The 26721-nt window shown below is 46.6% G+C and overlaps 1 protein-coding gene across 4 annotated transcripts in view; it reads left to right on the top strand.

The window, feature by feature from the left end:
• Positions 1–26721, top strand: part of TRAF3 (TNF receptor associated factor 3) — a 101685-nt gene that overhangs the window by 58287 nt on the left and 16677 nt on the right. For 3 of the 4 annotated variants that reach the window (XM_081048450.1, XM_081048453.1, XM_081048451.1), the window contains exons 2-5: positions 15910–16171; positions 18012–18063; positions 20682–20786; positions 21379–21546. In XM_081048450.1, coding sequence (XP_080904576.1) covers positions 15927–16171; positions 18012–18063; positions 20682–20786; positions 21379–21546 — 570 coding nt within the window. In that variant the 5' untranslated portion in view covers positions 15910–15926. Of the gene's footprint in view, positions 1–15142; positions 15180–15909; positions 16172–18011; positions 18064–20681; positions 20787–21378; positions 21547–26721 lie in introns of those variants that run through there. The other variant, XM_081048452.1, reaches the window with a different exon arrangement.

The raw sequence follows: 26721 nt of genomic DNA on the forward strand, positions 1-26721 counted from the left end.
TAAGTGAAAATACATCCTAGAGTTCATACTGATGTTTTTATGTCAAATTTAGGATCATACAGGTTTTAATTTTATGTGATGCTGAAAATCTTGATTCTCCCCCCCTTCTTCCGCCTCTCCACCCTCCTCTCCATTTCAAGCCGTTGTTTCTCAGTCTAGTTGTGTAGGACACAGCCCCCTGGCCCATGCTGGTGTTATGAGCCTTGCGTTCCCCTCAGCTGAGGCAGTTGGTCGCTGGTCATTGGTTGGACACTCACGCTGGTCACCGGCCGAGCCTGGCAGCCCACAGCAGCCCGCAGCAGCACTCAGCAGCTCACGCCAACCTCCGGCTGCTCACGCCAACCTCCGGCTGCTCACAGCGGCCCAGCTCCAGGGAGAGCTGTTGTTCACAATCTTAGCTGTAGAGAGTGCAGCTCACTGGCCCATGTGGGAATCAAACCGGCGACCTCAGTGTTAGGAGCACGGCGCTCCAACCACCTGAGCCACTGGGCCAAAAATCTTGGTTCTTAATATTAGCATTATTACTTACTTGTTTTAACATATAAAATATATGTGACAGTTTTAGAATAACAGTACTGACATATGAGTATTACCAACCATATGATTACTGAAAACAGTTGAAGGTTTCCTGTAGTTCTGTTTGTCCTTGGAGTACATCCCTAGGAATGTTATGCCAAATTATTAAGATTTAAAGTCACTTGACTCAATTCCTCAGTATGCCACCAACTTGTTACACATTTAGATTCATTTATTTTATTTTAAGGAATAGCTTCTTTTTAAATTTTGTTGCAATTTTATTAAACATTTTCATGGTTCCCAGTCAAAATAAAAATTTTCAGAATTCTAGCTTTCATTCCCTGTTTCTTCCCTCCTCCATAGGTAACTGTTTTTAGTTTTTGGTTTATTTTTCGTGTGAGTGTGTGTGTGTGTGTGTGTGTGTGTGTGTGTGTTTGTGTAAACACAATCCTCTTTCTTAGAAAATGCTACCATACGATACCAGCTTTTCTCCATCTTGTTTTTTAATTTAACAGCATATCATGAGGCTCACACCAGGGAATTCATAGCATTTTATCAGGTTGGGTATATTATAGAAAAAAACTAATTTTTTAAAAAATTTGGGGGTGCGGTTGGATGGTTCAGTTGGTTAGAGTGCAAGCTCTGAACAACAGGGTTGCCGGTTCAGTTCCCACCTGGGCCAGTGAGCTGCGCCCTCCACAACTAGATTGAAGACAACGACTTGGCATGGAGCTGATGGGTCCTGGAAAAAAAAAACAACACACTGTTCCCCAATATTCCCCAATAAAAAAAAAATTTGGGCTTTAATCAGTGTGTCTCCCTCACATAAATAGCATCGATTTTGCTCTTTTTCCAGTTATAGGTTCTCAGTAATTCTGGCATCTCACAGGCACATTGCTTGTCTAGGCCAGGTTTTCCTTACATGTCAAATGAGAGACTTGGCTTGGAAGCTCAAAATGCGTGATTTTCGGTGGAGAGACTGCAGATGAGTAAAATAAACCTGAGAGCAGCTCTCCGGCAACAGAATGTGCACCTTGTAACAAACAGGTGGAGGTGGTTGGGACCAGTAGATGGCGGTGATGAAATTGACAGGTCTAAATTCATAACTGGAAGTCAGAATCGCGACAGTTCTCCGTGGGCAGCTGGCTAGGTGGTGTGTCAATCCCTGAGCTGGGAGCAGGTTGTTTGGGGGTAGGTAAGGGTAGGTGGGGGTGGGTCAGATAGGTGTGGGAAGCACTGAAGGTGACAAGCTCCGTGTTGGCCGTGCTGAGGACGAGCCCCGTGTTGAGGACTGCAGTAGGACGAACCACATCAGGCTGTGTGGGAGCTCAGACAGTGGGGCGCTCAGAGCTAGAGGCGTGTTCGTGCTGATCTGGTGGGTGAGGCCTTGGGAGGGCACACGAGGACCCAGCAGGTGTGTGGAGAAAAGAAGAGGTGAACAGCTGCTGCCTTTAAACCACAGGTGGAAATGGGGGAGTGTACGGAAGAGACTGGGAAGCCGCAGAGATGAGTGCCAGTAGTTTTTGAAATCGCACACTGCATTCTACAGGGTCATTTAAACATTGTAATCCACTCCTTCGTAGGGCCACGGATTATGCTTTTCACTCATTTTCAAGAACACTTGGTGCTCCAGGAGCATGAACCTGATCACACACCTGCAGCGTCTGCCCCTCCCATAGCCCAGGGGCCTCAGGGCAGCACCCATCTGGAAAGTTGCTGCCTGCTCCTGGTTGTCCAGTGGGCCGAGCTCTCTGGGCCCTCGGCGTTGCTTCCTCCTCTTGTGCACATGGCCCTGCGCCAGGCGAGGCTCAGCACCTTGGCCCCAGCCGGGGTTGAGTGAATGCTTTACAAACTCCTAAGTCGTAGGAACCAAGGGATGTTGGCGGTGCTGGGCCTCAGATAGCTATTGTTTCCCTAAAGGATTTAAGCTGTGGTTTAATAGGTTCTTTTCCAGCCGTCGGCCTGCATCTGTCTGTCTGTCTGTCTTTTTCTCCCTCCTCAGTGGGGATTTTGATATGTGAGTCTGCCTGTTCGTTTGGGTTAGCATCTGTCGTGGCCAGTAAGCCACAGGCCCTGTCCCTTGGAGCATTTGGCCTCAGGTGTCATGGAGAGGCAGTGTGCTGTGCTGTGATGTCTGCATCAATGTGGATCGCCAGGAAGCTTACCAACAGACACACCTGTCTGCTGACGAGTTTCTTCCTTCTCCCTTTATTGGCATCACTTGGATGAGATTTTTGATTTCCCAGCTGGGCTTGATGTTGAGCCCGTTTTTCCGTATTCATGTGGCATTTCATATTTTCTTTCTGGCAGGAGCCATTTTCTTTGTTTATCTGATGCTTCCCTTTTTTGGTTTTCCCCGGGCTTTCCAGTTCTTGGAACACCCTTTGTCAGCAGATGTACTTTTGTTTCCAGTTTCTAATCTCCAAGTAAAATGTAGCTCAACTTCTACCACAGAAGTAGGGAACGTAGAATAAGTGATTAGAGCCGTGGAGGCACAAAGGAAAGTGAGAGGAGCGCGGGCCGGGCCGCCCTTTGCAGTGTCTCTAAGTATAGACACACCGCAGCTGTGAGAGGGGCTTCCTGAGCGGCTGACAAATGAAATGTTAGGAAGCGAGTTTCTCACACAGGGGTTTTTGTCATTTGGGTAAAAATGTGGCCTCAAGATACAATAAGTTCATGCCCAAACATGTAGCAAACAGTAAATAATGTGATAATGGAGTAATAAGTCTTCTCAAAGGAAACTGCAGAATCAGAGTTCTGAACTAAGAATGGCAGGCTGTGGCAGGCAGGCCCCGGCCTTGGCGTGGGCCCAGGACCCCAGCCGCAGGCCGCAGCCTCGGGGTCTCTGGTCCGGGCTCCCGCTCAGTGCCTCCGAGAGCACCGCACACTTTCCCTTTATGTAGTTTCCTTTGTGCTCTGCTCTGTAGGGCGTCTACTGCCCTACAAAGATGCTCAGCAGAACATTGTTCCTTATGTGTGTGGAAGCGAATGTCCTCTTCCCACACCTGATGCTAGAACAGCCTGGGAGGTGAGGCGTTGGCTGCGGCCCAGGTGCCTACCACCTGCGTGGCCCGATGTGCTAACCAGAGGCACGTGACTGCAGCCTCTGGGTGTTGTAACCTCCGATCTGCTTCCCAAATCCGCTGCTAACGTCAGTCCCAAGTCCCGACACTGCTTCCCCTGCCACCTCCTTCGTGCCGTTAACGGAGCTTGTGTAACTTGTTCTCCATCGACACAGTAATTATTATCAGTACGACAGAATTTCATTACCTGTAATTGTCACATCTAAACTTCAGGATTAAGGTAAACTAATTTTATACCCATGCATAAACAAGTGAAAAGGTATTTATATTTAAATCAAGAAATCTAGTCAAAGGTTTCCACAGTCCCCCATTTTGGAAGGTTCCAAAGAGGCGACCTGGCTTATTGACCGCCATTCCGGCAGTCGGGCCATGTGTGGAGCACACATGGGGTTTCTGGCCCCTGCACACAGAGTCACAGAGTGGGAATGACCACCACAGATATGTTAGAAAAACTTAGCATTTAACTTTGTATGTTTGTTTTAGAGAATTATAATAAGAACCAAGGAACTTCCTTTTTAATAGAAGTTTTTAAGTTTGGGGGCCTTTGAACATGGTGTTAGCTTTTGTAACTATCCTTAGGGTAGATACCGTTGTTCTAGTCTGGGTTTAAGAAACGGTTGACTCACTGCGGTCCATGTTTGATGTTGGCACTCGCCCCGCGGCCGCTTATTTCTCTGCATTTAATTTAAAACATTATTTCCTGGAGCTTAGTCTTTTGTTGCCTTCTGATATCTTTATTTCTCTCCACTGTCAATTTTCTATTAAAACACATCAAGATATCCAATTCTTTGGATCTCAATATGGACAGAATTGTATCAGGTTGTAGTGTTCTAACCATTTTGTAATGTTGTTACTGCTATTATTACTTTTCTGCTGGGGTTTGTGAGGAGTGGTTATCAGGCTATGTGTGATGAAGAGGGATTAGGGGATCCAAGCTCCTTAGACTTTTTATTTTTTTATTAAAATTTTTTTTTACACTTTTTATTTAAAAACTGCATCACTTAAACCATTTGAAACGTACACCAGCGGTTTCTAATATATTTACAATGTTCGACAACTATCACCACTATCTGATTCCAGAACATTTTCATTGTCCCCAAAAGAAACTCCATACCCACTAAGACACATCCGTTATTCTCTTTGGCAACCGCTAATCTGCTTTCTGTCGCTGTGGACTTGCCTGTTCTGGACATTTCTTATTAATGGAGTCATACGATATGTGGGCTTTTTCCCCTGACTTTTATCATGTAGCATAACGTTCATTCATGTTGTAGCACATTCGTGTCAGTACTTCATTCCTTTCTATGGCTGAATAGTAGTCCATTGTGTGGACAGAGCACATTTTGTTCATCTGGTCATCTCTTGATGGCATTTGGGCTGTTAATACTTTTTGTTTACTATGAATAATGGCTATGAACATTCCTGTACAAATGTTTATATAAACATGTTTTCAGTTCTGTTGGGTGTATACATAGGGGTAGAATTGCTGGGTCATGTGGTAACTCTGTGTTTAACTTTTCAAGGAACTGCCAAACAGTTTTCCACAGTGCTGACCTATTTCATGTTTCTACTAACAGTGCATTAGAGTTCCTATTTTTCCACATCATCACCAACACTTGTTATTTTGCCGTGTTTTTTTTTGTTGTTGTTTTTTTATAGCCATGCTGGTTGGTATGAAATAACTCGTGGTTTCCATTTCCATTTCCCTGATGACTGGTGATGTTGAACATCTTTTTATGAGCTTGTTTGTTGTCTATATCTGTACCTTCTTTGGAGAAATGTTTACTCAGATCCTTTGCCCATTTTTAAATTGTGTTGTCTGTCTTGTTCAGTTGTAGGAGTTCTTTATATATTCTGTGTACTAGTCCCTTATCAGATATGTGATTTGCAGATATTTTCTCCCATTTTGTTGTCTTTTTACATTCTTTATAATGTTCTTTTATGTATAAAAGTTTTCAAATTTGGTGTAGTCCAATGGATCTGTTTTTTTCTTTCTTTTCTTGATTGTGCTTTTGGTGTCATAGCTAAGAATCCCTTGCCAAATTCAAGGTCGTGAAGATTTACCCGTGTTTCTTGTAAGAGTTTTATGGTGTTAGCTCTTATATTTTAGTGCTCGATCCATTTTTAATTAGTTTGTGTATATGGAGTGAGGTAAAGCTCCAAGTTCATTCTTCAGCCTTTGGTTACCTACTTGTGCCAGAGACTATTTTTTCCCCATTAAATGGTCTTGGCATCCTTGTCAAAAACCACTTAACCATAGATGTATGGGCTTATATCTGGACTCTCAGTTCTATACCATTGGTCTATATGTCTATCCTTATCCTGGTATTAAACTGTTTTGATTACTGTAGTTTTGTAGTAGTAAGTTTGAGAAGTGTGAGTCTTCCCACTTTGTGTTTCTTTTTCAATGTTGTTTTGGCTCCTTGGGGTCCCTTGTAAGTCTATATGAATTTGAAGGTCAGATTTTTCATTTCTGTAAAAGAAAGGCCATTGGAATTTTGGTAGGAATTGTATTGAATCTGTAGATTGCTTTGGTGGTGTATTAGTCAGAGTTCTCCAGAGAAACAGAACTCTGTGTGTGTGTGTGTGTGTGTGTGTGTGTGTGTGTAAAGAGATATTTGTTATAAGGAATCGGCTCTCACACAATTATGGAGGCAAGCAAGCCCGGAGATTTGCAGGGTGTGTTGGCAAGCTGGAGACTCACGAGAGCCCATGGCTTAGTTCCTGTGCAGAGCCCAGCAGGCTTGAGATCCAGGAAGAGCTGATATTTCAGTTCAAGTCCAAAGACGGGGAAAGGTGATGTGTCAGTTTGAAGGCAGTCAGGCAGAAAGAATCCTCCTTGCTTGGGGGAGGCTCAGCCTTTCTGTTCTATCCAGGCCTTTGACTAATTGGATGAGGTCTACCCTCACTAGGGAGGGCAATCTGCTTTGCTGTCTACTAATTTAAATGTTAATCTCATCCTACACCCTCACAGAAACACCTAGAATAATGTTTGACAAAATCACTAGGCACCCGTGGCCCAGTCAAGTTGGCACACAAAATTAACCATCATAAGTAGTATTGCTTTCATAACAACATTAAGTCTTCCGATCTGACATAGATTTGTTGTGGAACAAACAAATGTCTTGTCATTTAATAGTGTCTTTGGTTTCTTTCCACAACTGGTTTGTAGTTTTCAGTGAACAAATCTTTCAGCTCCTTGGTTAAATTTATTCCTAGGTATTTTATGCTTTTAGATGCTATTGTAAATGGAATTTCTTTTTAAATTGTTTATTGCTGGGCTACAGAAGCACAACTGATGTTTCTGTGTTGATCTTATACCCTGCAACTTGGATGACTTCGTTTATTAGCTGTAGTTGTTTTTCTTATGAATTCTTTGGGATGTTCTACATAGAGGATCATGTCATCTGTGAATGGAGACAGTTTTACTTCTTCCTTTCTAATTTGGATGGCCTGTTTGTGTGTGTGCCTAATTGCTCTGGCTAGAACTTCCAGTGTAGTGTTGAATATTGGTGGTGAGAGTGCATCCTCTCCTTCTTCCTGATCTCAGAGGGAAAGCCTTCAGTCTTTCACCATGAAGTATGGGCATTTCATGGGTATCCTTATCATGTCGAGGCAGTTCCTTTTATTCATTGTTTTCTGGGGGTTTTTATGATGAAGGGTGTTTGATTTCGTCAGATGCTTTTTGTATATCAGTTGACTTGATCATACGTTGCTTTTTTTCCTCTTGTTGTATTAATTTGGTACACTACATTGATTGATATTTTTTTTTTAACCATCCTTGCCTTTCTGGGATAAATCCTACTTGGTCATGTGTAATACCCTTAATATGCTGTTGGATTCGGTTTTCTAGTATTTCGTTGAAGGATAGTTTTATTGAAGGACGATTTTGCTGGATATAGGATTCTGAGTTCATTTTTTTATCTCAGCCCTTTGAACATGTCATCCCATTGTCTTCTGTCCTCCACAGTTTCTGATGAGATATCAACTATTAATCTTATTGAGCAAATTCTTGTATGTGAAGAGTTGCTTCTCACTTGCTGCTTTCAAAATTCTGTCTTTGACTTTTATCAGTTCAATTATAATTTGGATTAGTGTGGGTGTCTTGAATTTTACCCTACATGGAGTTTGTTGAGCTTCCTGGATGTGCAAATTAATATTTTTCACCAAATATGGGAAGTTTTTGTCCATTATTTCTTCAGACATTCTTTTCACCCCTTTCTCTCCCTCCTCTTCTTTCTTGGACTCCCATAATATATATGTTGGTATGATTGATGGTGAGCCTCTGTTCATTTTCATTTTTATTTTTTCCCTTCATTACTTAGATTGGATAAAGTAGACTTATCTTCAAATAAAGGTAGATAGATAAAGTAGACTTATCTTCACTTGACTTATCTTCAAATCTCAACTGACCTACCTTTGAGTTCTCTAATTCTTTCTTTTGCCTGCTCAGTTCTGCTGTTGAGCCTCTCTAGTGAATTTTTCATTTCAGTTATTGTGCTTTTTAACTCTAGAATGTCTGTTTGGTTCCTTTTTAGAAATTTTCTTTATTGATACTCCCCTATTTCATGAGACATAATTTTGATAGTTTCTTCTAGTTCTTTGGACACAGTTTCCTTTATCTCTTTGAACACATGTCAAATAGCTGATTTAAAGTCTTTATAAGTCAAGTGTCTAGGTTTTTTTCCGGATGTTTTCTATTACTTGCTCTTTTTCCTATACTTCCTTGTTTCTTTGCATGCCTTAGAATTATTTTTGAAAATTGAACACTTTTTAATATTATAATGTGGCCAATCTGGAAAAGAGACTCTCCCCCCTCTTCAGGATTTGTTGTTACTACTTGTTACAGTTGTACTTGTTGCTACTTGTTACAGTTGTAATGACCTTTTTGAGCTAATTTTATAAAGTTTATATGCGTTATTTTGTAAAGTTTATATGCATTATTTTGTGTGGTCGTCGAAGTCCTTTCCATTCGCATAGTGGTCAGCTAGTGATTGGACAGAGATTTCCTTAGGGGCCTGGAATCAAAGTTATCTCCCAATCTTTCAGATGGGGTCTGTGTGAGTCCACACAGCCAGGCAGCTGACGACTCTGCCTTAGCCTTCACTTCCTGCTTATGCAGAGCCTGAAGGTCAGCCAGAGGCGAGAGCTTTGGGCCTTCTCAGGTCTTTCCTGAGTGTACACAAGGCCCTGGGTATTTGTGTGGTCTTCTAGATTCCCAGGAATATATTGGAACTTTTCAAAGCTCTTGTTTCCCAGATTTTCCTGTCAGCCTTCTGTTTGCCTAGTCTGTTTGCCTCAACTCTGATTGAGGGCCCCAGGCTGCAGTGACTAGTACATTTGCCTGGGAGTGTTTTCAGTAACCCCGCTCCAGCAGCCACCTCAGCACTAGGAGAATTCAGAATTTGGTGAGGTACAGGCAGGCCCTTTGAGCTTACCTTGTAAGGAGCACCCCGAAAGGTCAAAACAAACCACCGAAAGGAATTCTTTGTAATGAGGCCTTCTCTGCTCCCTACACTCCCCCCAGGCAAGTACATGTGCCGGATTGCAGGCTGTTTTCTTCCAGGCGCCACCTCTCGGGGGATGGGACCACGTCACATGCCACTGAGCTCACAGTGTCTACCAGGATTGGAGAGTTCATCGTACTTGAGTGTTCCTCTGATTGCTGCAAGCTTTAGGTTAGTTTCCCACATCCCAAAGATGTTGTTTCTGACAGGTTTTGCCAGTTGTTTCCTTGCTTTATTGAAGGATGGACTTTTGGAGTTCCGTACTCAGCCATTCTTACTGATGTCGCTCGCTGGTCTGTCCCTAACGTGGGGACCCATTTTGAGTTTGCGTAGTTTACGTTCACCCCACCTGATTTCAGGAAGATTTCAGGATAGCTTACAAAGGATAGCTTACAAAGCTTACTGTATTATGAAAATACAGTAAATTATTATTGGTAATATTTCTTGTGTGCCTGTTGGTTGGCGGGCATTCTAGTAAAAACCTTGCCCTGCCTTGTTGCTATTGAGCACTTGGTCCTACAGACAGAAATGTTGTTTCCTTTGGTGATCCTGAGGGTTTTTCCGCCGCTGTTACAGCGGTGGGTCCCCAGGGAAACCGAAGCATGTTCACCTCAGTGGTTTCTCCTTCACATGACTGTGTGTGTGCTCTTAAGGTGATACGCCACCTCAGTGTTTAACTTGGGGAGTGCTCACTATTGTCTGTCTGGTTTGATTGTGAAAATGCTGCCTCCAGTGGTGATTTTCCTGAATCCAAGCCCCCTTTTCCTCAGGACACAATAGGTAGGTATAGGTCTTATTTGAAGACTTAAAGACATTGTTCCTATTGCCTCATTGTTTTAGGGGTAGACTAGGTGGTTCTTACACTTCAAAGGAGAGCTGACTTCCCGTGGTGACAGTTGATGGCGGGTGGAGATTGGGATTGTCAGTAAACCTGAGCAGCTCATCACCCACCAGCCCGACACCTGCCAGCTGTCTAGCCCCTGCTTCTCCGTGGGCCACTGAGGCCCACAGGCCGTCTCACAGCTACGAAGGTCACGGGCCTGCCTGCAGGGCCCTGCTCTCTGGGGTTCATCTCCAGTAAGCTTTTGTTTAGGAAGAATATCTTCCTTGAGCACTTTGAGTCTGTTTGACATCGTGGCTCATTTGCTAGTTTTATTTGAGCAGAATATCCTTCTTCTGCAAATGGCTCTGTGGTAGAATTAGAACTGCTTTCTGGTTTGGTTCCATAGGTACTGGTTGTTCCTGTCTCATCAGTGTCACCCATAAGCTAATCGGAATATTTTTAAAAGGCCAAGACATGGATAATTGGACTACATTACAATTAAGAACTTCTCTTTATTAAAAGACATGTAAAGTCCGGCCACAAACTGGGGCGAAGACATACACATACAACTAATAAAGAAGGAGCAGTCAGAATACATGAATACCCCACACATCAACGTTGTAAAAGACAGTAGCGCAGTTGAAGATGGCAAGGAGATGTATCACGGAAGGAAACCCAGTGACCCATGAGCTTTTGGGAACATGCTAGACCTATGTAATTATCAGAGTATGGAAGAGAGAGCTGTGTTCCTGCTCGGGCAGCAGGAACGAAGGCTTCTGGCGTTACCCAGGGCCAGGGAGCACGTGGGTCACAGGACTTGATGCCACCCTGCTTTGGGGAGCAGTTTGGCCCTGCTGGCCCATGGGCCACGCGTGCCACCTGCACACCAGCAGCCGCTCCATGCTCTGGAGGTCGAGTCGGCAGGCATCGGCAGACTCTCTGTGAAGAGCACAGTGGTAAACATTCTGGGCTTTGTGGCCCACATGTGGTCTTGTCACCTAGTTGCTTTTGTTTCATTTGTTTGTCTGTTTAATCCCTTAAAACCTAAAAAGCATTCTTAGCTCAAGGTCCTAACAAAAATAGGTTACTCGCTAGATGTGACCTCCAGGCTGTAGTTTGCCACACCCTGATCCCCCTGATCGCAAGTGTACCCTAGAGAAGCTCATGAGAGCTCAGAACAGATGCGCCAGGATGGTCACAGCAGATCGTTCAGAAGAGCAGAAACTGGGAAGTGATGAGAAAGTGATAAACACGTCGCAGAATATTATACAGCAGTGAAAAGGAATGAAGTATATCAACTGCGCAACAAAGAGATGCATATTTTTGTAATGGATGCACCGGGACTCCATATGGTATGATGTCATTTTTATGCAGTTAAAAACAGGCAAAAGAAGAAAAATATATATGATAGCAAGAGAATTCTAAAGAGATTCAGGCAGATGGCTGAGAAAGGAGCACAGAGGGAAATTTCAACTGTTAAGCGGGTGGTGTGTTCTGGGGGTCATTTTTTGTTATAGTCTTACCTTGCATGTAAATTACACATGATCTTTTGTATGTGTCACCTAATACATTTTCTGAAAGGCAAGGAAGGATACCAGCAAGGGAGGTCTTAGAAGCCACCTGCGTGTCCTCCGTGAAGCAATGCTTTCAGAACCAGAGTCTTGCAGAGTTGATCACCCGGGAGGGCAGGAAGCAGGTGCCTAAGCAGCTGTCATGAAGTGACCTCCAGCATAGCCGTAACAGAGCTGTGATGGAAACTCGCAGGAGTGGAGCCTGCCTTGTTCTGGAACAGTAGTGAGCCCACTGTTCCTTCCCCACAGAATGGCCTTGGAACCTATGTCAGAAACCAGCTGACCATAAATGCAGCGGTTTATTTCTGGGCTCTCAGTTGTTTCATCGATCTGTGCGTATGTGTCTGTCCTCATGCCAGTACCAGTGTCCTTGCTGATTTGTGGTAAGTTTGGAAATCAGGACGTGGAGTCCTCTAACTTTGTTACTTTTCAAGATTGTTTTGTCCATTCTGGGTCCCTTGCATTTCTCAAAGATTTTAGGTTCAGCTCATTTCAGGAGGTGCGGAAAAAAGAAGGCTGGGATTTTCCTAGGGGTTGAGACAAGCCTGTAGCCCAGCTTGGGGAGTACTAACCTCTTAACAATGTCAAGTCTTTCAGGCCACAAACAGGGATGTCTTTCCATTTGCTCGGCTCTTTAATGTCTTTCACAATGTTTTATAATTTCTAGCATACACATCTTGCCTTCACTTGGTTACATTTATTCCTAGATGCTGTATTCTTTTTGATGTTGTTATGAATGGATTGTTTTCTTAATTTCATTTTTAGATTGTTCGTTGCTAGTGCACAGAAATACGATTGACTTTGATACATTGATCTTGTAGGCTGCAACTTTGCTGAGCAAGTTTATTCAAGTAGTTTTCAGTTGATTCCTTAGTATGTTTTATATGCAAGATTCTATCTTCTGAAAATAGAAATAGTTTTACTTCTTCCTTTCCAATCTGGATGCCTCTTATTTCTTTTGCTTAATTGCTGAGCGGGGGCATTTTGAAGACAGGCCGAGCCATCTAAGATGAGGAAACAGCCGAGCCTTGTCAGGCTTCCCGTCCCGCTGGCAGGAGGGTGTAGCTTCTGTGCTCAGTGCTGCAGTTAGCAGGGGGTCGTAGCGACAGCCTCGGGACGCCTGACAGAGCTCGAAAATGAGGGGTCGCATGCCTTCCACGTGACAAGGACAGGAGAGGCTCGGAGCGGGAGTGCTGTGCCCACGCAGAGCGGTCAGTGCCAGGCGCCCGCCTGCCCACCCCTGCCCAGAACCCCCACTCCGCAGCCACCTACCAGTGCTGTCTGCCGCTCCCCTCGTCCTCGTCAGTCAGGAAGCCCTGATCTCCCTCCAACAGGTGACGCACAGGGGACGCACAGCCCTTCGCAGCTTCCCGGTGGTGCTTCACACGGCTGCTGCCTGTTTCCGTTGTTGACCCTGAGTGCCCGTCTCCCTCCCAGCTCCCTCAGAGCTATCTAAGGGTGGGACAATGTCTGTCCCCTGATGTGTGACGCGCAGAGTTGCTTATGCTATAGGTGCCCAGTGCACTTGTTGAAATAAAATAGCTGGTTTGGCAAACCTTTGCCGCGTCACCCACCTGAAGAAGGTCCTCCCGCACGTGGGGAAGGATGATCGGTGTGCCCTTGAGTGTTCTGGGGCTGCGCGTGCTGCTCAGCCCACAGGAGGTGACGTCCACGGGCGGTGGCGCCCATGGGAAAACCCTGATGTTTGCACCGCAGTGTGGCAGCAGACTCTAAGAAAAAACTGCCAAGGCTGAAGTAAAGTGGGCGGCATGAGTGTTTGGTGAAGCAGGCTGTTGTCCTCTCCAGTAATTCTTTAGTAGTTTACTAACCATCGGAACAAGTGTACAGTGTACAGTAACCTTTTGGAAGGCAGTTTGGCAATGGGGATCATATTTTCAAACGCACATCTTTGACCCAGCAGGTCTGTGGCTCTGTGCTTGCCTAAGGGGACAGAAATACATGTTCAGGAATGTTGGCCATATTGTCCATGACAGCAAAACATCCAGATTGGCCTAACCTCCCCTGAGGAGAACTGGTCGCATAAATTGTGGGAAGGCATGTACGGGAGCGCTGTGCGGCCCCTCAGGATTATAAGGGGTCCTCGCATGCTGCTACGGAGAAGTGTGCAGGATAAGTCATTGGTGATGAAAAAAGATATAGGTCGGTTTGCATGTGCGGTGCAGTTTGTGTGCAAGAAGAAAGATGTCTTTTCTCCTGTGTGATTTGCCATTTCTGGATCTGTGTGTCCTTACACAGAACACCAGCCTGCAGCATCTGCCTCGGGAACCTGATTCTTTTCCCTTTACACCCCATGTCTTAGTTGTTTGTTGTTTTCTTCGAGAGCATGTGCTGTTATAATATAAATGAAAATCTCATCACCCCCTCTTGCGTCAGGCAGAGCCACAGTATCAGGCACGTCCAGCTTCAGTTTCAGAGTCTTAACGTTTTAAAGTATGTGACTGTATATATCCAAGGTAACTGAACCCAAACAGAACCATTTGGAACAATTACTTTATAGGATTCTTTGTTTAGATTTTAAGTTGAGATATAATTCACGTACCATGAAATTCACCCCTTTAAAGTGGATAGTTCAGCGGTTTTTCGAGTAATTGCAGACCTGTGCAGTCATCCCCATTATCCAGGTCCGGAACCCCCCGATCACCCCAGCAAGAAAGCTCGCCTCCCCCAGCCCCTGGCAGCCTTGGATCGGCTTTCTGTCCCTGGACCTGCCTGTTCTGGACATTTCATTCTCTCTGTTAGCTCAGCGAATGTGTATTGAGTACCTTCTACACGTCAGGCACTATTCTAGGTACCTGGGGTTTGTCAGTCAACAAAACAGATCAAAATCCACGTCATCAGGGTGCTTACATTCTACTGAAGAAAGAGACAATAAACACGAAGCACGCAGTCCTGGAAGGCAGGAGTGCCATGGGAAAAGCGCACACAGGGCAAAAGGGGTTGCATGCGTGGGGCTGGCCAGGGTGGACGTCCTTGAGAAGGTGGGGACGTGCATTCCAGGAGCGGGGCCCCGAGAGCACCTGCGGAAAAGGTGCCCCACGTGGAGAGCGGGAGAGGGCAGCAGGTTGGCTGGGGGAACCAGCAGGAATCGTGGGGGAACCTTCCTACTTCGCGTCTTAATGAGCAGGATTCTGACCACCGGGTCTGTGAGCACAGGGCTGCTAGCCTTTTGAGGTCATTTTGAAAACCCTTTTGGTTTCACAAATTGACAGATTTCACTGGAGGCTCCCACACTGCCGCAATAATGTTCTATTTTGTTAAAACTAGCCCAAGTGTGGCGCGAGCACCAGTTAATTTATCTGTCAGATGTGCTGCTGGCGTTCACACCCAAACATCCCTGGGCATGAAACGTTCATTCTTTCAGCCTCAGAAAGGGCTGAACGCAGTGTGAGGATCACGGCCCCGGGAACAGCAGACCTGCCGTGCACGGCCACGCTGACCCGATAAGAGGGGGGAGGGGCGGGTCCTCAGGACCTCGTGTGTGGAAAGCATTGGGTTCTTCTTCTTGTAAGAGCAGGAATCGATGGACCGAGGAAGGCCACAGTGTAGTTTGGAAGACACTTCCTGTGTAGCTCACCAGCGGTGTGCCACGCACCCAGGCTGGGGTCTTTGTGGTTCATGTCAGGAGCTGCACACTTTGTCTCTTGATGGGAACCTGCAGGTGGGTACCAGCCATCTGCACACTTGTCACCATGTGCGGTGGGAGAGCCTGCCCAGATGGCACAGGACACCCATCCAGTCCCTCTGTCCCCGGGCACGAGAGTGCCCGTACATCCACAGTGGGTATACAGTGCAAGGACTTGAAATGAGATGGGGGCAGGCGGACGGCAAGCGCCCGTCTGTCACCCAGCCTCGGGCACTGTGGGCGCACTCTCGTAGGGTGACACGGTGAAGAGTAGGGCCAGGAGTTTGCACACCATCAGACAGTAGGTGCTGCTGTCCGAATGAGATGCCATCGCAGTGGGACAAGCTGCCCCGACGCATGTCCTCGAGATAGTCATCGGCAGTGAGGCAACAAGGAAATAAAATTGGTTGAGAATGGCTTTTGCTTGGGCCAAACATCAGAATGATGCCTAGAAGTTGGAGTCACGGCAAATGAAGTAGTATCTGCGTGTTAAAGGACCTTGCAAATACAATGTGCACCTTTTAGGAAGGTTTTCGAATAGCAGTGTGAGCAGTAGTGTCTGGGTGGAGTAGAGAGCAGGGGGCACATTTGGTGTCCTGGCCCCATCACATGTTGAAGTCAGGATGGTCTTGTGTTCCTTCAAACTGCAGGGACACACACGGCTCTCAGGCACTTGTGCTTTTCCAGTGCTGTGTTTGTTATTTCCTCGCTCCGGATAACGTGATAGCCCTCTACTTATTTTCTGTGGGGTTTTTTTTCCCAACAGAAATTCTCTTTCTTAAAATGGAGTCGAGTAAAAAGATGGACTCTTCCAGCTCACTGCAGACCAACCCACCACTGAAGCTGCACCCTGACCGTAGCGCCGGGACTTCAGTTTTCGTCCCTGAACAAGGAGGTTACAAAGAAAGGTTCGTGAAGACCGTGGAGGACAAGTACAAGTGTGAGAAGTGCCGCCTGGCGCTGTGCAACCCCAAGCAGACCGAGTGTGGGCACCGGTTCTGTGAGACCTGCATGGCCGCCGTGCTGAGGTAGGCGTCTACCACCCCGGTCTGCGTTCACTGTGCATTTCGGCTGCTCCAGCCTCGTTCTTTCTCCCACTTCTTCACTGATTTCTCTAACACATAAGCTCTAGAGAGTTCAGAGCTCTGAGGAAACCCAGAAAATTCTCAGAGGCCAGCGTGGGAATCATTTAGGGAAACCCAGTAGGACCTGTACCTGAGTTTAAGGGGCCGCTGACGTGTGGCCTGGACCCCCCAGCCCCGTCCGCAGACTCCTGTCTTCTCCCACAAGCATCTCCTGTAAAGTCTCCTGCTCCCGCTGCCTTCCTGATAGCGCTGGCCACTCCGGTCCCCCCTCCCCGTGCCCCCGCCCTCATCCCTGTTGCTGAGTGTTACTCAAGGAGCCCACAGTTCCGTGGAGACACCCATCGGCAGATAGCGGAGTGCTCTGGTGTGCAGGGCAGAGGGGTCAGTGTCAGCAGGAGGGGCCGGACACGTCCCCAGCCTGAGTGAGCTGACCCTGCACGTGTGAGTGGAACACGGGCCGAGCCCCTGGGAGCCCTGGACAGCTGAGTACTGATGCCATTCTAGAGTCATGGGGCCGTTAGCACGGCAGGCCGGAGACTTAGGGCAGAAGTAACACCGGCCAAGAAAGCTGCTTCGTTCACCCTGCAGGTATTTTCTGGGCGTGGTGCTGGGCACAGGTTACGGCAGGACGCGCTCAGACTCGGGCCCCATCAGGGCACATGGGCCTGAGAAGGCTGCCGCCCCCTTGGGACTCCGCTGAGCGCGGCCGCCGGCCTCCCTCCCCGCTGCCCTCCTCCAGGTGCTCCCAGCTGTGCTCCTTCCTGTGCACTGACCGCAGACAGTGAACTCAGCTTCCCCGCTTGTGGGGAAAGTAATTCTCTACGTCGAGCTTGGTGGTGGCCGTGACTCGGGCACTGGATCTCTGGCCTGGGGACTGAGGGCGCACCCAGGGACTGGTCCCCTCTGCTTCCACCCCTTTTCTGCTCCCGGCTCTCCGCCTGCTCCTTGCTTTGCAGTTGTCAGGGGAACCCACCCAGACGCTGCTCAGCCCTGGTCTAAGGATGTACAGATGCACACTATTGAAACAGTTCCGCACAAGCTCTGTATTAGTGTAGTCTGAACGAAGCAGCTTTTCTTATAAAATGCGTCCCTTTCGTGCCATCACCCCTCAGGGCTCCCACCTGCCTTTCCACGCCGGTGGAGCCTGCGGCCCCAGCACACGTGCCCAGCCCTGCTGCCTCCTCCCTGAAGCCTCCGCGGGTCCTCCTGGAGCCCCGAGGCAGGGCTGTGGCAGTAGGCAGGGCTCATGCTTGGGTTTTATTTTTAATCTCTAGGAGGTGGTTTCCAGGCCCAGGATGGGATAAGAAGTCCAAAAAAGGCAGCTTGGAAACAGTGGCTCATGTCCTGAGTTTAGGGACAAGAATGACAGAGGAGATGGGTGGCTCCTTTAAATTCCCATGCTGTGTAGGTCTGTGGAATTGCACTGGCCTTTCAACACCGTAAAGAAAAAGAGCTGCGGAGAAAGTAGCAGGTCCTAATGAGCTGGACGCTCACACTGCACAGTGCTCCGCAGACAGCTAGTTTTGGTTTCTGAAATAAAATTTCGCTTTTAATTGAAAGGGGCTTTCCAAATGGGACTGGTCTAACTGTTCTTCTTACAAACTTCCTTACGGAAAATGACTGTTAGAAATACTTTTGCCCTTTTCTTCGTATTTAAACCAAACTCTCCCTGGCACCCTTAAGCTCTGATTGCCGCCCGAAGCTCCCCACAGCTGCTCGGCCGGCAGAGGGATCAGCACGTCCAGGGCCGTCCGCTCTAACATATCGTTGTGTTTCCCCTCAGCTCCTCAAGCCCAAAATGTACTGCGTGTCAAGAAAGCATCATCAAAGATAAGGTATTCTGGGTGTTTAATAAATTATTTGGTGCAATGTTTTCAGCTGGGTAGTGTGCCTCCAGGGTTCCGGCGCTCCGATTTTGTCTCAGAGTGTGACAGCTGGCACAGCAGGATCAGGTCATGGGTCCGTGTCACCCAAGCACGTGGACAGACAGGGCAGGCCTGCTTGGTGGCTGCCCAGCTGGGTGAGCTCAACGAGGAGCTTCACTCTCTGAGGCTCTCCTCACTTGTAGCAGGTGGCCGCCCCCAGAAGTAAAGGAGCCAGTGCGAGTACAGTGCAGACGAGTGCTCGGGCCTTTGTCCTGGACAGTTCGTACTTGACTTACAGACACGTGCTCGTCTGAGGGCTTCCTTTGAGTTTGCTCTCACCCTGTCCCCCACGCAGCGTCTCAGTCATTGGACACGTGTAGATTTCAGTCCCTTTCCTTCCCCCGTGTGATTATTTGTGCAGTGAAAGCTCGTGGGTATCACTGCAGAGCACGGGGGGCCACCCAGGTTGCCCACCAGCTTCCCAGCTGGGGCCCCAATCCTTTCTCATGGTGTCTCTGGGGTCATCCACATGCTGCCAGACCTGCTGGCACACTTTTAGTCTGAAATGACTCGTTCTTAAAGTACTTAAAATATCAATAAAAATGTGTACTTCTGATATTTTGATTAATGAACCTAACAGTTTTTTAACTGTAGATCATTAAACTGTACAGTAAAATTCTTGCTCTGGGGTTTTCCTGTCTGACACACTGTGCAGGTTGGGACTGTTGTCAAGGGCAGCCAGGCGAGTGCAGGGATTGGAGGGTTGCTGGGGGAGGTGCCCCTGGCCGGCCAGCGCAAGGGTGTTGGGTGGACCTGCTCTGGACAGTTAAATGGGATTGGCCAAATGGCAACAGACTTTTTCTTTCTGAGTCTTTACCTGCTGCTGAAGACTTGGGTTAGTAACAGGGAAGGGATTGTTTTTAACAAAAACAAGTCATTGAACTCTACGGGGTATCTTAACATGCTAACTGATCTGCTAACTCAATAATGTGTATCTAACCAATGTGATTGCAAGAGAAGGTCGGAACAACTGACACTGAAACGAGGTGATCTTTCAGTGTCTCTGTTTCAGTCTTCAGAATTACTATCCCTATTTCTCAATGACGTGGATACCGTGTTTCCCCGAAAATAAGACCTAGCCGGACCATCACTGTAATGCGTCTTTTGGAGCAAGAATTAATATTAATTATAGTAAAATAAGACTGGGTCTTATGTAATATAATGTAATACCAGGTCTTATATTAATTTTTGCTCCAAAAGATGCATTAGAGCTGGTTGTCCGGCTAGATCTTATTTTCAGGGAAACACGGTAGCTGAAGGTAAAATTACTAGTTTTATTGAAGAATCATAAGTGAGACTTACTAAAGCCGTGGGTCCTCCTGGGAAAGTTGAGCCCTGGGAGACTGAGATCCACCCCTCACCTCAGCAGGTCACTGATGATGGGTGCCGATGTGGGACCTCCGGGTCCTCCTCTGTATGTGGGACAATTGCAGTAAACAGTCAGCTCTAAAGTTCTGTACTTGTATTATTCTGATGTTTTCAATCTGTGTTTTCTATCTGTAAAGTTAAACTCAAATGAGTTAAGAAAGTTAATGAGAAAAAAGGAAGATTATTTCTTACTAGTTAAAAATACCTGTTTTGTTGACTTTAGTATCTTAAATTATGACCTTTTTCAAAAAGTCATTTTATAAAGGATTAAGTTTGACTCCAAATTAGTTTATTTTTGACTCTTAACAGCTGTTGACGTTATTTCTTTGCCAGTGAAGTTGAGACAGGCATGTTGAGATCCCTGCCTGTTTTTCCCCTGTTACGTATTTACACATGGGAGTTGCTTAGAAATGCCTGAGGACGAGGACAGTATAGATTGTGTTGTTAGAAGGAGTACGCATCATTGTTTTCTAAAGGGAAAACACAATTAAAGGAAGGTTTTCATTTTCACAGGAAAACATTCTCACATTTTCATTATTGGACTAACTTCAGTCTTTGTAATATAAATTTAAAAGAGTTTACAAAAAACCAAACCAGCTGGCCTCCTTTTTGGTGAAAAGTGAGATGTGAGTGACATAACCTTAGGAGAAGGAATGAAAATAAATGTTTTACAAGCTGTCTGCAAGATGCAATCTTTTACGGTAGTTTCTCTAGCAAGTGATCTGAAAAGGCACCGAGCTGTAGCACGTTCTGCCTTTGTCTCTTGATAGGAGGTGTTCTCCCGTGGCCACCTGTGCTGTGCTGGCGCCCGGAAGCCCAGGGTCGCAGTGTGCACTTGGTCCCCATGCACCCCGCCTGGAGATTGTGTCAGTGTGAATCTAAAATGTCTGGATGCTCCAAAGTGGTCTCTAGTTATTCAGTATAACTTGTTTTCTTTGCGCTTATCTGATAAAAGATGGTAGTTGGAGTTGTGTTATTTAAATTGTGTCTCTTAGTGGGGGAAGCTCCTTTATTCTACTTACAGAAATTAGAAACTAAGATGGCCCTTAATGTTTGCTGAGGTCCACTTAAAAGATGCTCTCATGATTTTTTGTCCAAAGTAGCAGCATGTGGAGATTAAGAAATACTAAGCCTCTAAAATAACTGTCTTTCTGTCACAGGTGTTTAAGGACAATTGCTGCAAGAGAGAGATTCTGGCTCTTCAGATATATTGTAGGAATGAAAGTCGAGGCTGTGCCGACCAGTTAACACTGGGACACTTGCTGGTAAGTGCTGCAGTGACATGAGTCGCAGGTCTGTACGATGTGGCACCTGAAGACCGTGCTTACATGAATCCTGTAAAACAACCAAATATGAAAGCCATCACAGCCACGTGGGCATGAAATGTTGTTTTTATGACATCATTAGCGGAATTGTCAAAAGGTTTTTAAACACCTCCAGCCTATTCCGAATAGAAAGAAATCTGATGTGAATTTTAATTTTGGAAGGCCCACTGAAACCTTCTCTTTTTTTCACCCTGAAATTGCACGTGACTGCCTATATTTTTTTGATTAGTATCATTTTATCCTGAAAGGATATTTGAATTAGGATAAAATAAAATCCTTAGCAGATAACCATTTATTTATCCAGGAAGAAAAGTTGCCTTTAATTCTTCAAAAGCACTATAGTTTGAGTAAATACTAAATAGAGTGAAATTCAGTGTCTCTTGATACATCTGTCCCTCTTCTCTGTGAAAAACTGGTCGTATAGCTGCAGATAGAAACATTTCTGTAGGATTTAATTGTGTAGAGGCTAAAATCTGGTATTTCAGATTGAATTGTTTTGCCGATGAAGAACTTTGAGTTGTTGGTCTTACAGGTACACTTGAAGAATGATTGCCAGTTTGAAGAACTGCCGTGTGTTCGTGCTGACTGCAAAGAAAGAGTCTTGAGAAAAGACCTGCGTGATCACGTGGAGAAGGCCTGCAAATACCGCGAGGCCACATGCAGTCACTGCAAAAGTCAAGTTCCAATGATTACATTGCAGGTGCAGTATTGTCTCGTGTCACCTACCTTCTGCTCAATCCAGGTGTTGTTTGTCCTTTGAAATGACTCTTCTAACAGGAACAAAGAGAAAAGACAGGAATAAATAGCAATTTTCATTTGACTGTTTAAGAGTTAAGCTTTATATGTTTTACCCATTTTGATTTATGTAGTTAGCATTTTCCATTGCCTTGATGGGTGCCAAAAAAATGAAGACAGATTATTCAAAAAAAGGTAGTGTTTGTCCCTTGTCCCGGGGAATGGCCTCAAAATGTCATTGGATGGGTTCATTTTTTTACAGCTCTGTGATTACCATCACCACAACAGAGTATTAGTTTATCCTGCAGTGTTAAAGTGCAGCTGTCTGTCTGTCAGGGAGAGATGAGAATTTAACATTTTTTCCATACCTCAATGATTTTGGCACAGTTCGATATTGCACACGTTAGAATGATCACTTATCTGTAAATTAAAGAGAGAGATGTTGAGGGTAGAGAACAAACTTTAAAAACAATCAACGGTATAATATAAAATAATATTGAGTGTCAACGGTAATTGAAAAAAAATCAGTGGTATGGTAACCCTCAAAAATGTGTCCATTTGTTGAACAAATATTTACTGAGTACGTCCTGTGTGCTGGGATCTGAGGGTTTAATGGTGAAGGTCACCTTCCAGTGGAAAAGATAATAGGCGGACACAATGTGGGCTAGTGACTTGTACCATGAAGAGTAAGCTGGCATCAGGGCAGGGCGTGATGAGGCAGGCCTCTGAGGCGGTGAGCCACCGACGCAGAGGGGACAGTGAGCGAATGTTCAGCCTGAGACAGAACTAACTTGGCAGGTGGGTTTTAGGAGCCGTGAGAGGCCCGTGTGTTCCATGCGTGGAACACAGGCTGGATGCACACGGGGTGACAGGCAGACTAGAGGGGAGGGGTGATGTCAGGGTTCCACGTGGCGCTGCGCCGGCAGGTGTCACCGATAGACAGCGTTCGGGGGCATGGAGGCGAGGCACAGTGTTGGCTTAGACAGGGAGAGGGAGGGATCCTGGGGTACACTTCAAAGGTAAAACCTGTGGGATTAGCTGATGGCTGGAATGTGGAGTATGAGTTAAGGATGACACCCGGTGTTTGTAACTAGCACAGCTGAATGAACTGGAGTGTCCTCCAGAGGTGGGGCTCCATGGAGGGTAACAGGCCTGGGGGGAGAGCGGGCTGGTTTGGGCTGCAGCTAGGTGTCGGTAGGTGGTCCTCGCAACCATGGGACTGGAGCGAGTGGCGAGGAGAGCCAGTCGGAGAACAGAAGCCCGGGCGCACGAATACTGACAGATTGCTAAGAAGGGGCCCTTCAGCAGAGGGCCGGTGTGGGGTCGGGAGAGGGGTGTCCCAGGGCAGGGAGCTGGAGGGCTGGCTGAGGCAGCTGTGCTGGGGGGCTGCACGCAAGGACTGGGAGTTGCCCTCTGGACGCGGCAGGATGACCACTGATCACCGGCTGGGAGGGGACTAGGGAAGTGCGGCCAGGGCTCGGGGCCGAATTCCGTATCCTGGGGCACTTACTGACTGAAATCTAGGAGAGGCTTTGTACTTTGCAGTATGAAATTCGATGTACTCCTTATCATCTCCATGTTTACCTTACTTTATATAATTTCCTATGCCTGTGACTTCTGTTGTGAAATCTTTCTCCTGAATGATTCTAGACGTGTCCAGTTATTAAGAACTTTAAAGAACTGTGCTCCCCTCTGAAGAATAGCAATAGCATTTGTCATAGTTGAATAATTCCTTCAGACCTTAAAGTATGTTGCTGTCAAAGTTACACCTTGCTTCTTGCAAAAATCAGTTGCCTTTATTTGCAGAATAGAATCCAGGAATTAATTTTCACTTGAGAAAGAGTTGTAGAGTGTGTCAGTTAAACACCATGTAAGTAACTCGCTCTGAACTCCAGACGAGGCTGTGAAGAGACCAGTTTTCAATAACAGCACAGCACATGGACCCACAAGACTTTCATTGAGTGCCTGTTGGGCACCAGCCCTTGAGCTAGTTGCTGGGGACGCACAAGACATGAAGTAGTCTTTCCCCTCATCTCACTACCTGGTGAGGGAGCCGTTGTATGTGGGAAGCGCTGTAGCTGTGGGAGGAAAGAAGCACCATGAGGAAGGGCCAGCTCACTTAGCCCAGTGTGGTCACAGAGATCTTTGGCGTACAGGTGGCATTTGATTTGATCTGGGTCTTAAGTTTGTCAGCTGCGAAAGAGGCAGAGAGGCACAATAGGTGCAGAGACACAAAATGATAATCAACAAGTTTGAGCCCTGAGCTCTGCAAATAAATATTCCTTATAAAGCTTATTACGCTCTAGTGAAGGAAACTTTAAACTATTTTTACGATGTTGACATCAGAATGTACCTTAAGGCATATGTTATTCTCTGTCAGGCCTGTAATAATTATGTAAGGCACGTCACTGCTTGTGCACGCTCCCTGGATTCTCAGTCCTTTACATTAGCAGGTCAGTTGCACGCTTACTTCCTTGCACACCAAAGAAGATTCTGTGACTTGCCCTGGTCCGCCTGGCCCATCAGTGGCATGACTTGATTCCGAAGTCTTGCCCTTTGATCTTTAACACACTTAGTCCCATCCTTTCAGGCCTTAAGTTTATTTTTAGAAAGAGCAGCCTCTAACTTAACTTAGGCAGACCTGAAACCCCAGGTCACCCTGACGTTCCTGCATTTCCTATGTTTTGTGTTGTCAGTACATCAAATGCTGATAAGATACAGATTGATAAAGTGTTGAAATTCTGGACCATTGCACTTCAGGTGATAATTTCTTTTTTATGTTTTAACTGTGGTATTGACATTATATCAGCTGTTTTCAAGTTGGTCAGCATAATTGAAAGTGTCAGGAAAAATCCCTTTTACATTTAGTCTAGAAATTATTATTGGTCTCTTTAAACAATTTTGTTAATGTTGAGAAGTCAGAATTGCGAAGATCTCATTTTACGGGAAAAAGAACACATTGTAATGGGAGTATATGTAGTACGGGCACTTGGAAAACAAGTTGGCTCTATTTTGTAGGTTGAGCATTCATATGCTCAGTTAATTAGCAGCTCCTCTCCTGGACATGTGAGAAACTGTCACACGTACACACCACGACATACATGTAACCAGAATGGCAGAAATCTGGAAACGTCCGGCATCCATCAGCTGTGGTGGACCCAGGGGACTGTGTGATATGGCAGGGACAGTTGTGTGGCAGTGTGGTTACACGTGGCGAAAGGAGGGCCTGCAGCCTGCATAGCACGTGGCTTAGCCGGAAGCTATTGGGGCAGGTCTCAGGCGGCTCCCAGGGTGGGAGTCTGTTAGTAAAAGTCAAAAGCAGTGAAAACAAAACAGTGTTTTGTCTGGCACCAATGTATCTGTCATGAAAGGTTTTTTTAAGCAAAAGGGTAGAAACACAAAATTCAGGTTTGTGGTTTCGGTGGGTCCTCCTTGGGGGAGAGTGGAGATGAGGTTGGAGGGGAGCGCACGGGTGGATGGAAGTTATGAGCTACTTCTGGTCCCTGATGGGTGTTCACTCTGTCGTTCTACTTTATGGCTCCCGTGTGTCTCATCTGTGTACGTATCAAAGTTAACATTTCATTTTAGAGACAGGACTAGTTTTATTAATATGCAGAGAGTTCTTACATATCAATAGATTAGCGGTTTTTAAAATGAGTAGACTCTTTTCCGGTGGCTGCTGGAATGAGGTACCACAAAGTTGGTGGCTTAAAACAACAGAAAGTTATTATCTCTCAATTCTGAAGGCTAGAAATCCAAAACCGAGGTGTCGTCAGGGCTGTGCTCCCTCAGAAGGCTTCAGACAAGAGCCTTTCTTAGCTCTCCCAGCTCCTGGTGGATGGCGCTCACTCCCCGTGGTGGCGCTCCCCGTGATGGCGCGCATGGGCTTGCAGCTGTATTGCCCCAGTCTGCTTCCATGCTCATGTGCCTGTTTTCCTGCTGAGTGTCGTCTCCTCTTACAGGGACCCGTCATTAGATGTGGGTCCCGCCCTAATCTCCTGTGGCCTCATCGCAACTAACTACATCTACAAGCCCCTATTTCCAGATAAGGTCACATTGTGAGATTCCGGGTAGATGTGAAGTGTGTGTGTGTGTGTGTGTGTGTGTGTGTGTGTAGAGGAGAGTCACTGTTCAACACACTACAGTGGGCAAAAGCCACGAAAAGGCAACTTGTAGGAAATAGAAATAATAAACGTAAAACATATGCTGAACCACCACTATTAAAGAATTGCAAATGGCACCCATTGCCTTCTTCACCCATCACTGTCTCGTAGGACTGACGGGTGTAGAAGCACACAGATGGTTAGGAGGGGTGTGCGTGGGGTCATGGGGGGGGCCGTCTGGCAATATCTGTCAAAATCCCATTTAAAATACCCGTACCTTTGGAACCCAACAAAGCCTGCTTTGATTAGTTTATTGTTCAGGTACCCTTGTGCAGATCTGCAGAGATACACGTAGAGCGAGATTGACTGGCCTGGGCTGCAGCCCCCAGCCTCACCTCCCACCGTTGCCAGCTCTGTCCTCCCTGGATCACTACCCCCGGCCCGCGCTCCACCCCAGAGCTCTCCTCCTGAGCCCCAGTGCCCCTTACTCCCTCCAGGGTGATTGTCTGTCTGTCTGTGTTCTTAGCAGTCTTGTTGACTGGCCCCAGCACCAGTGCGCGCCTGGCCTGGGCAGTTACCACAGGGTCAAGGGCAGGTTCAGGGAGGAGGTGGAGCACCACCTGGCAGGACGGAGTCATCCCTCCCAGGCTGTGAGGGAGGTCTGCCCACTCCTGCCTGGGACAGACAGGACACAGGTGAAGCCACTTGTCCCCGGTTTCTCATTGAAGGACACAGAAAGCCTTGACCCTGGCACCTGGGAACTCTGGGATTCTGAGCATACCAAGCAGAATGGGAAACGGTGTCCGTTTGGGGAGGCCTGCTGGTCAGGCTCAGAGCAGTCGAGTGCCTTCGAAAGAGGCCTGAACAGCTGGGGACTGGCCCTCAGTGGGCCTCCCTGTGCTGAGGACCCACTGTGCACTGACAGACAGGAACTTAAAAATACGCCCAAGAAAGCTGAGTGCGGTGCCCGCTGCCGGCCTCCGCAGAGGAGAGGACCGTCCTCGCATAGGCCGCCGTTGACCTGGGCTCCCACGCCT

Source organism: Rhinolophus hipposideros (assembly GCF_964194185.1).
Source record: "Rhinolophus hipposideros genome assembly, chromosome: 5".
Taxonomy (NCBI): Eukaryota; Metazoa; Chordata; class Mammalia; order Chiroptera; family Rhinolophidae; genus Rhinolophus; species Rhinolophus hipposideros.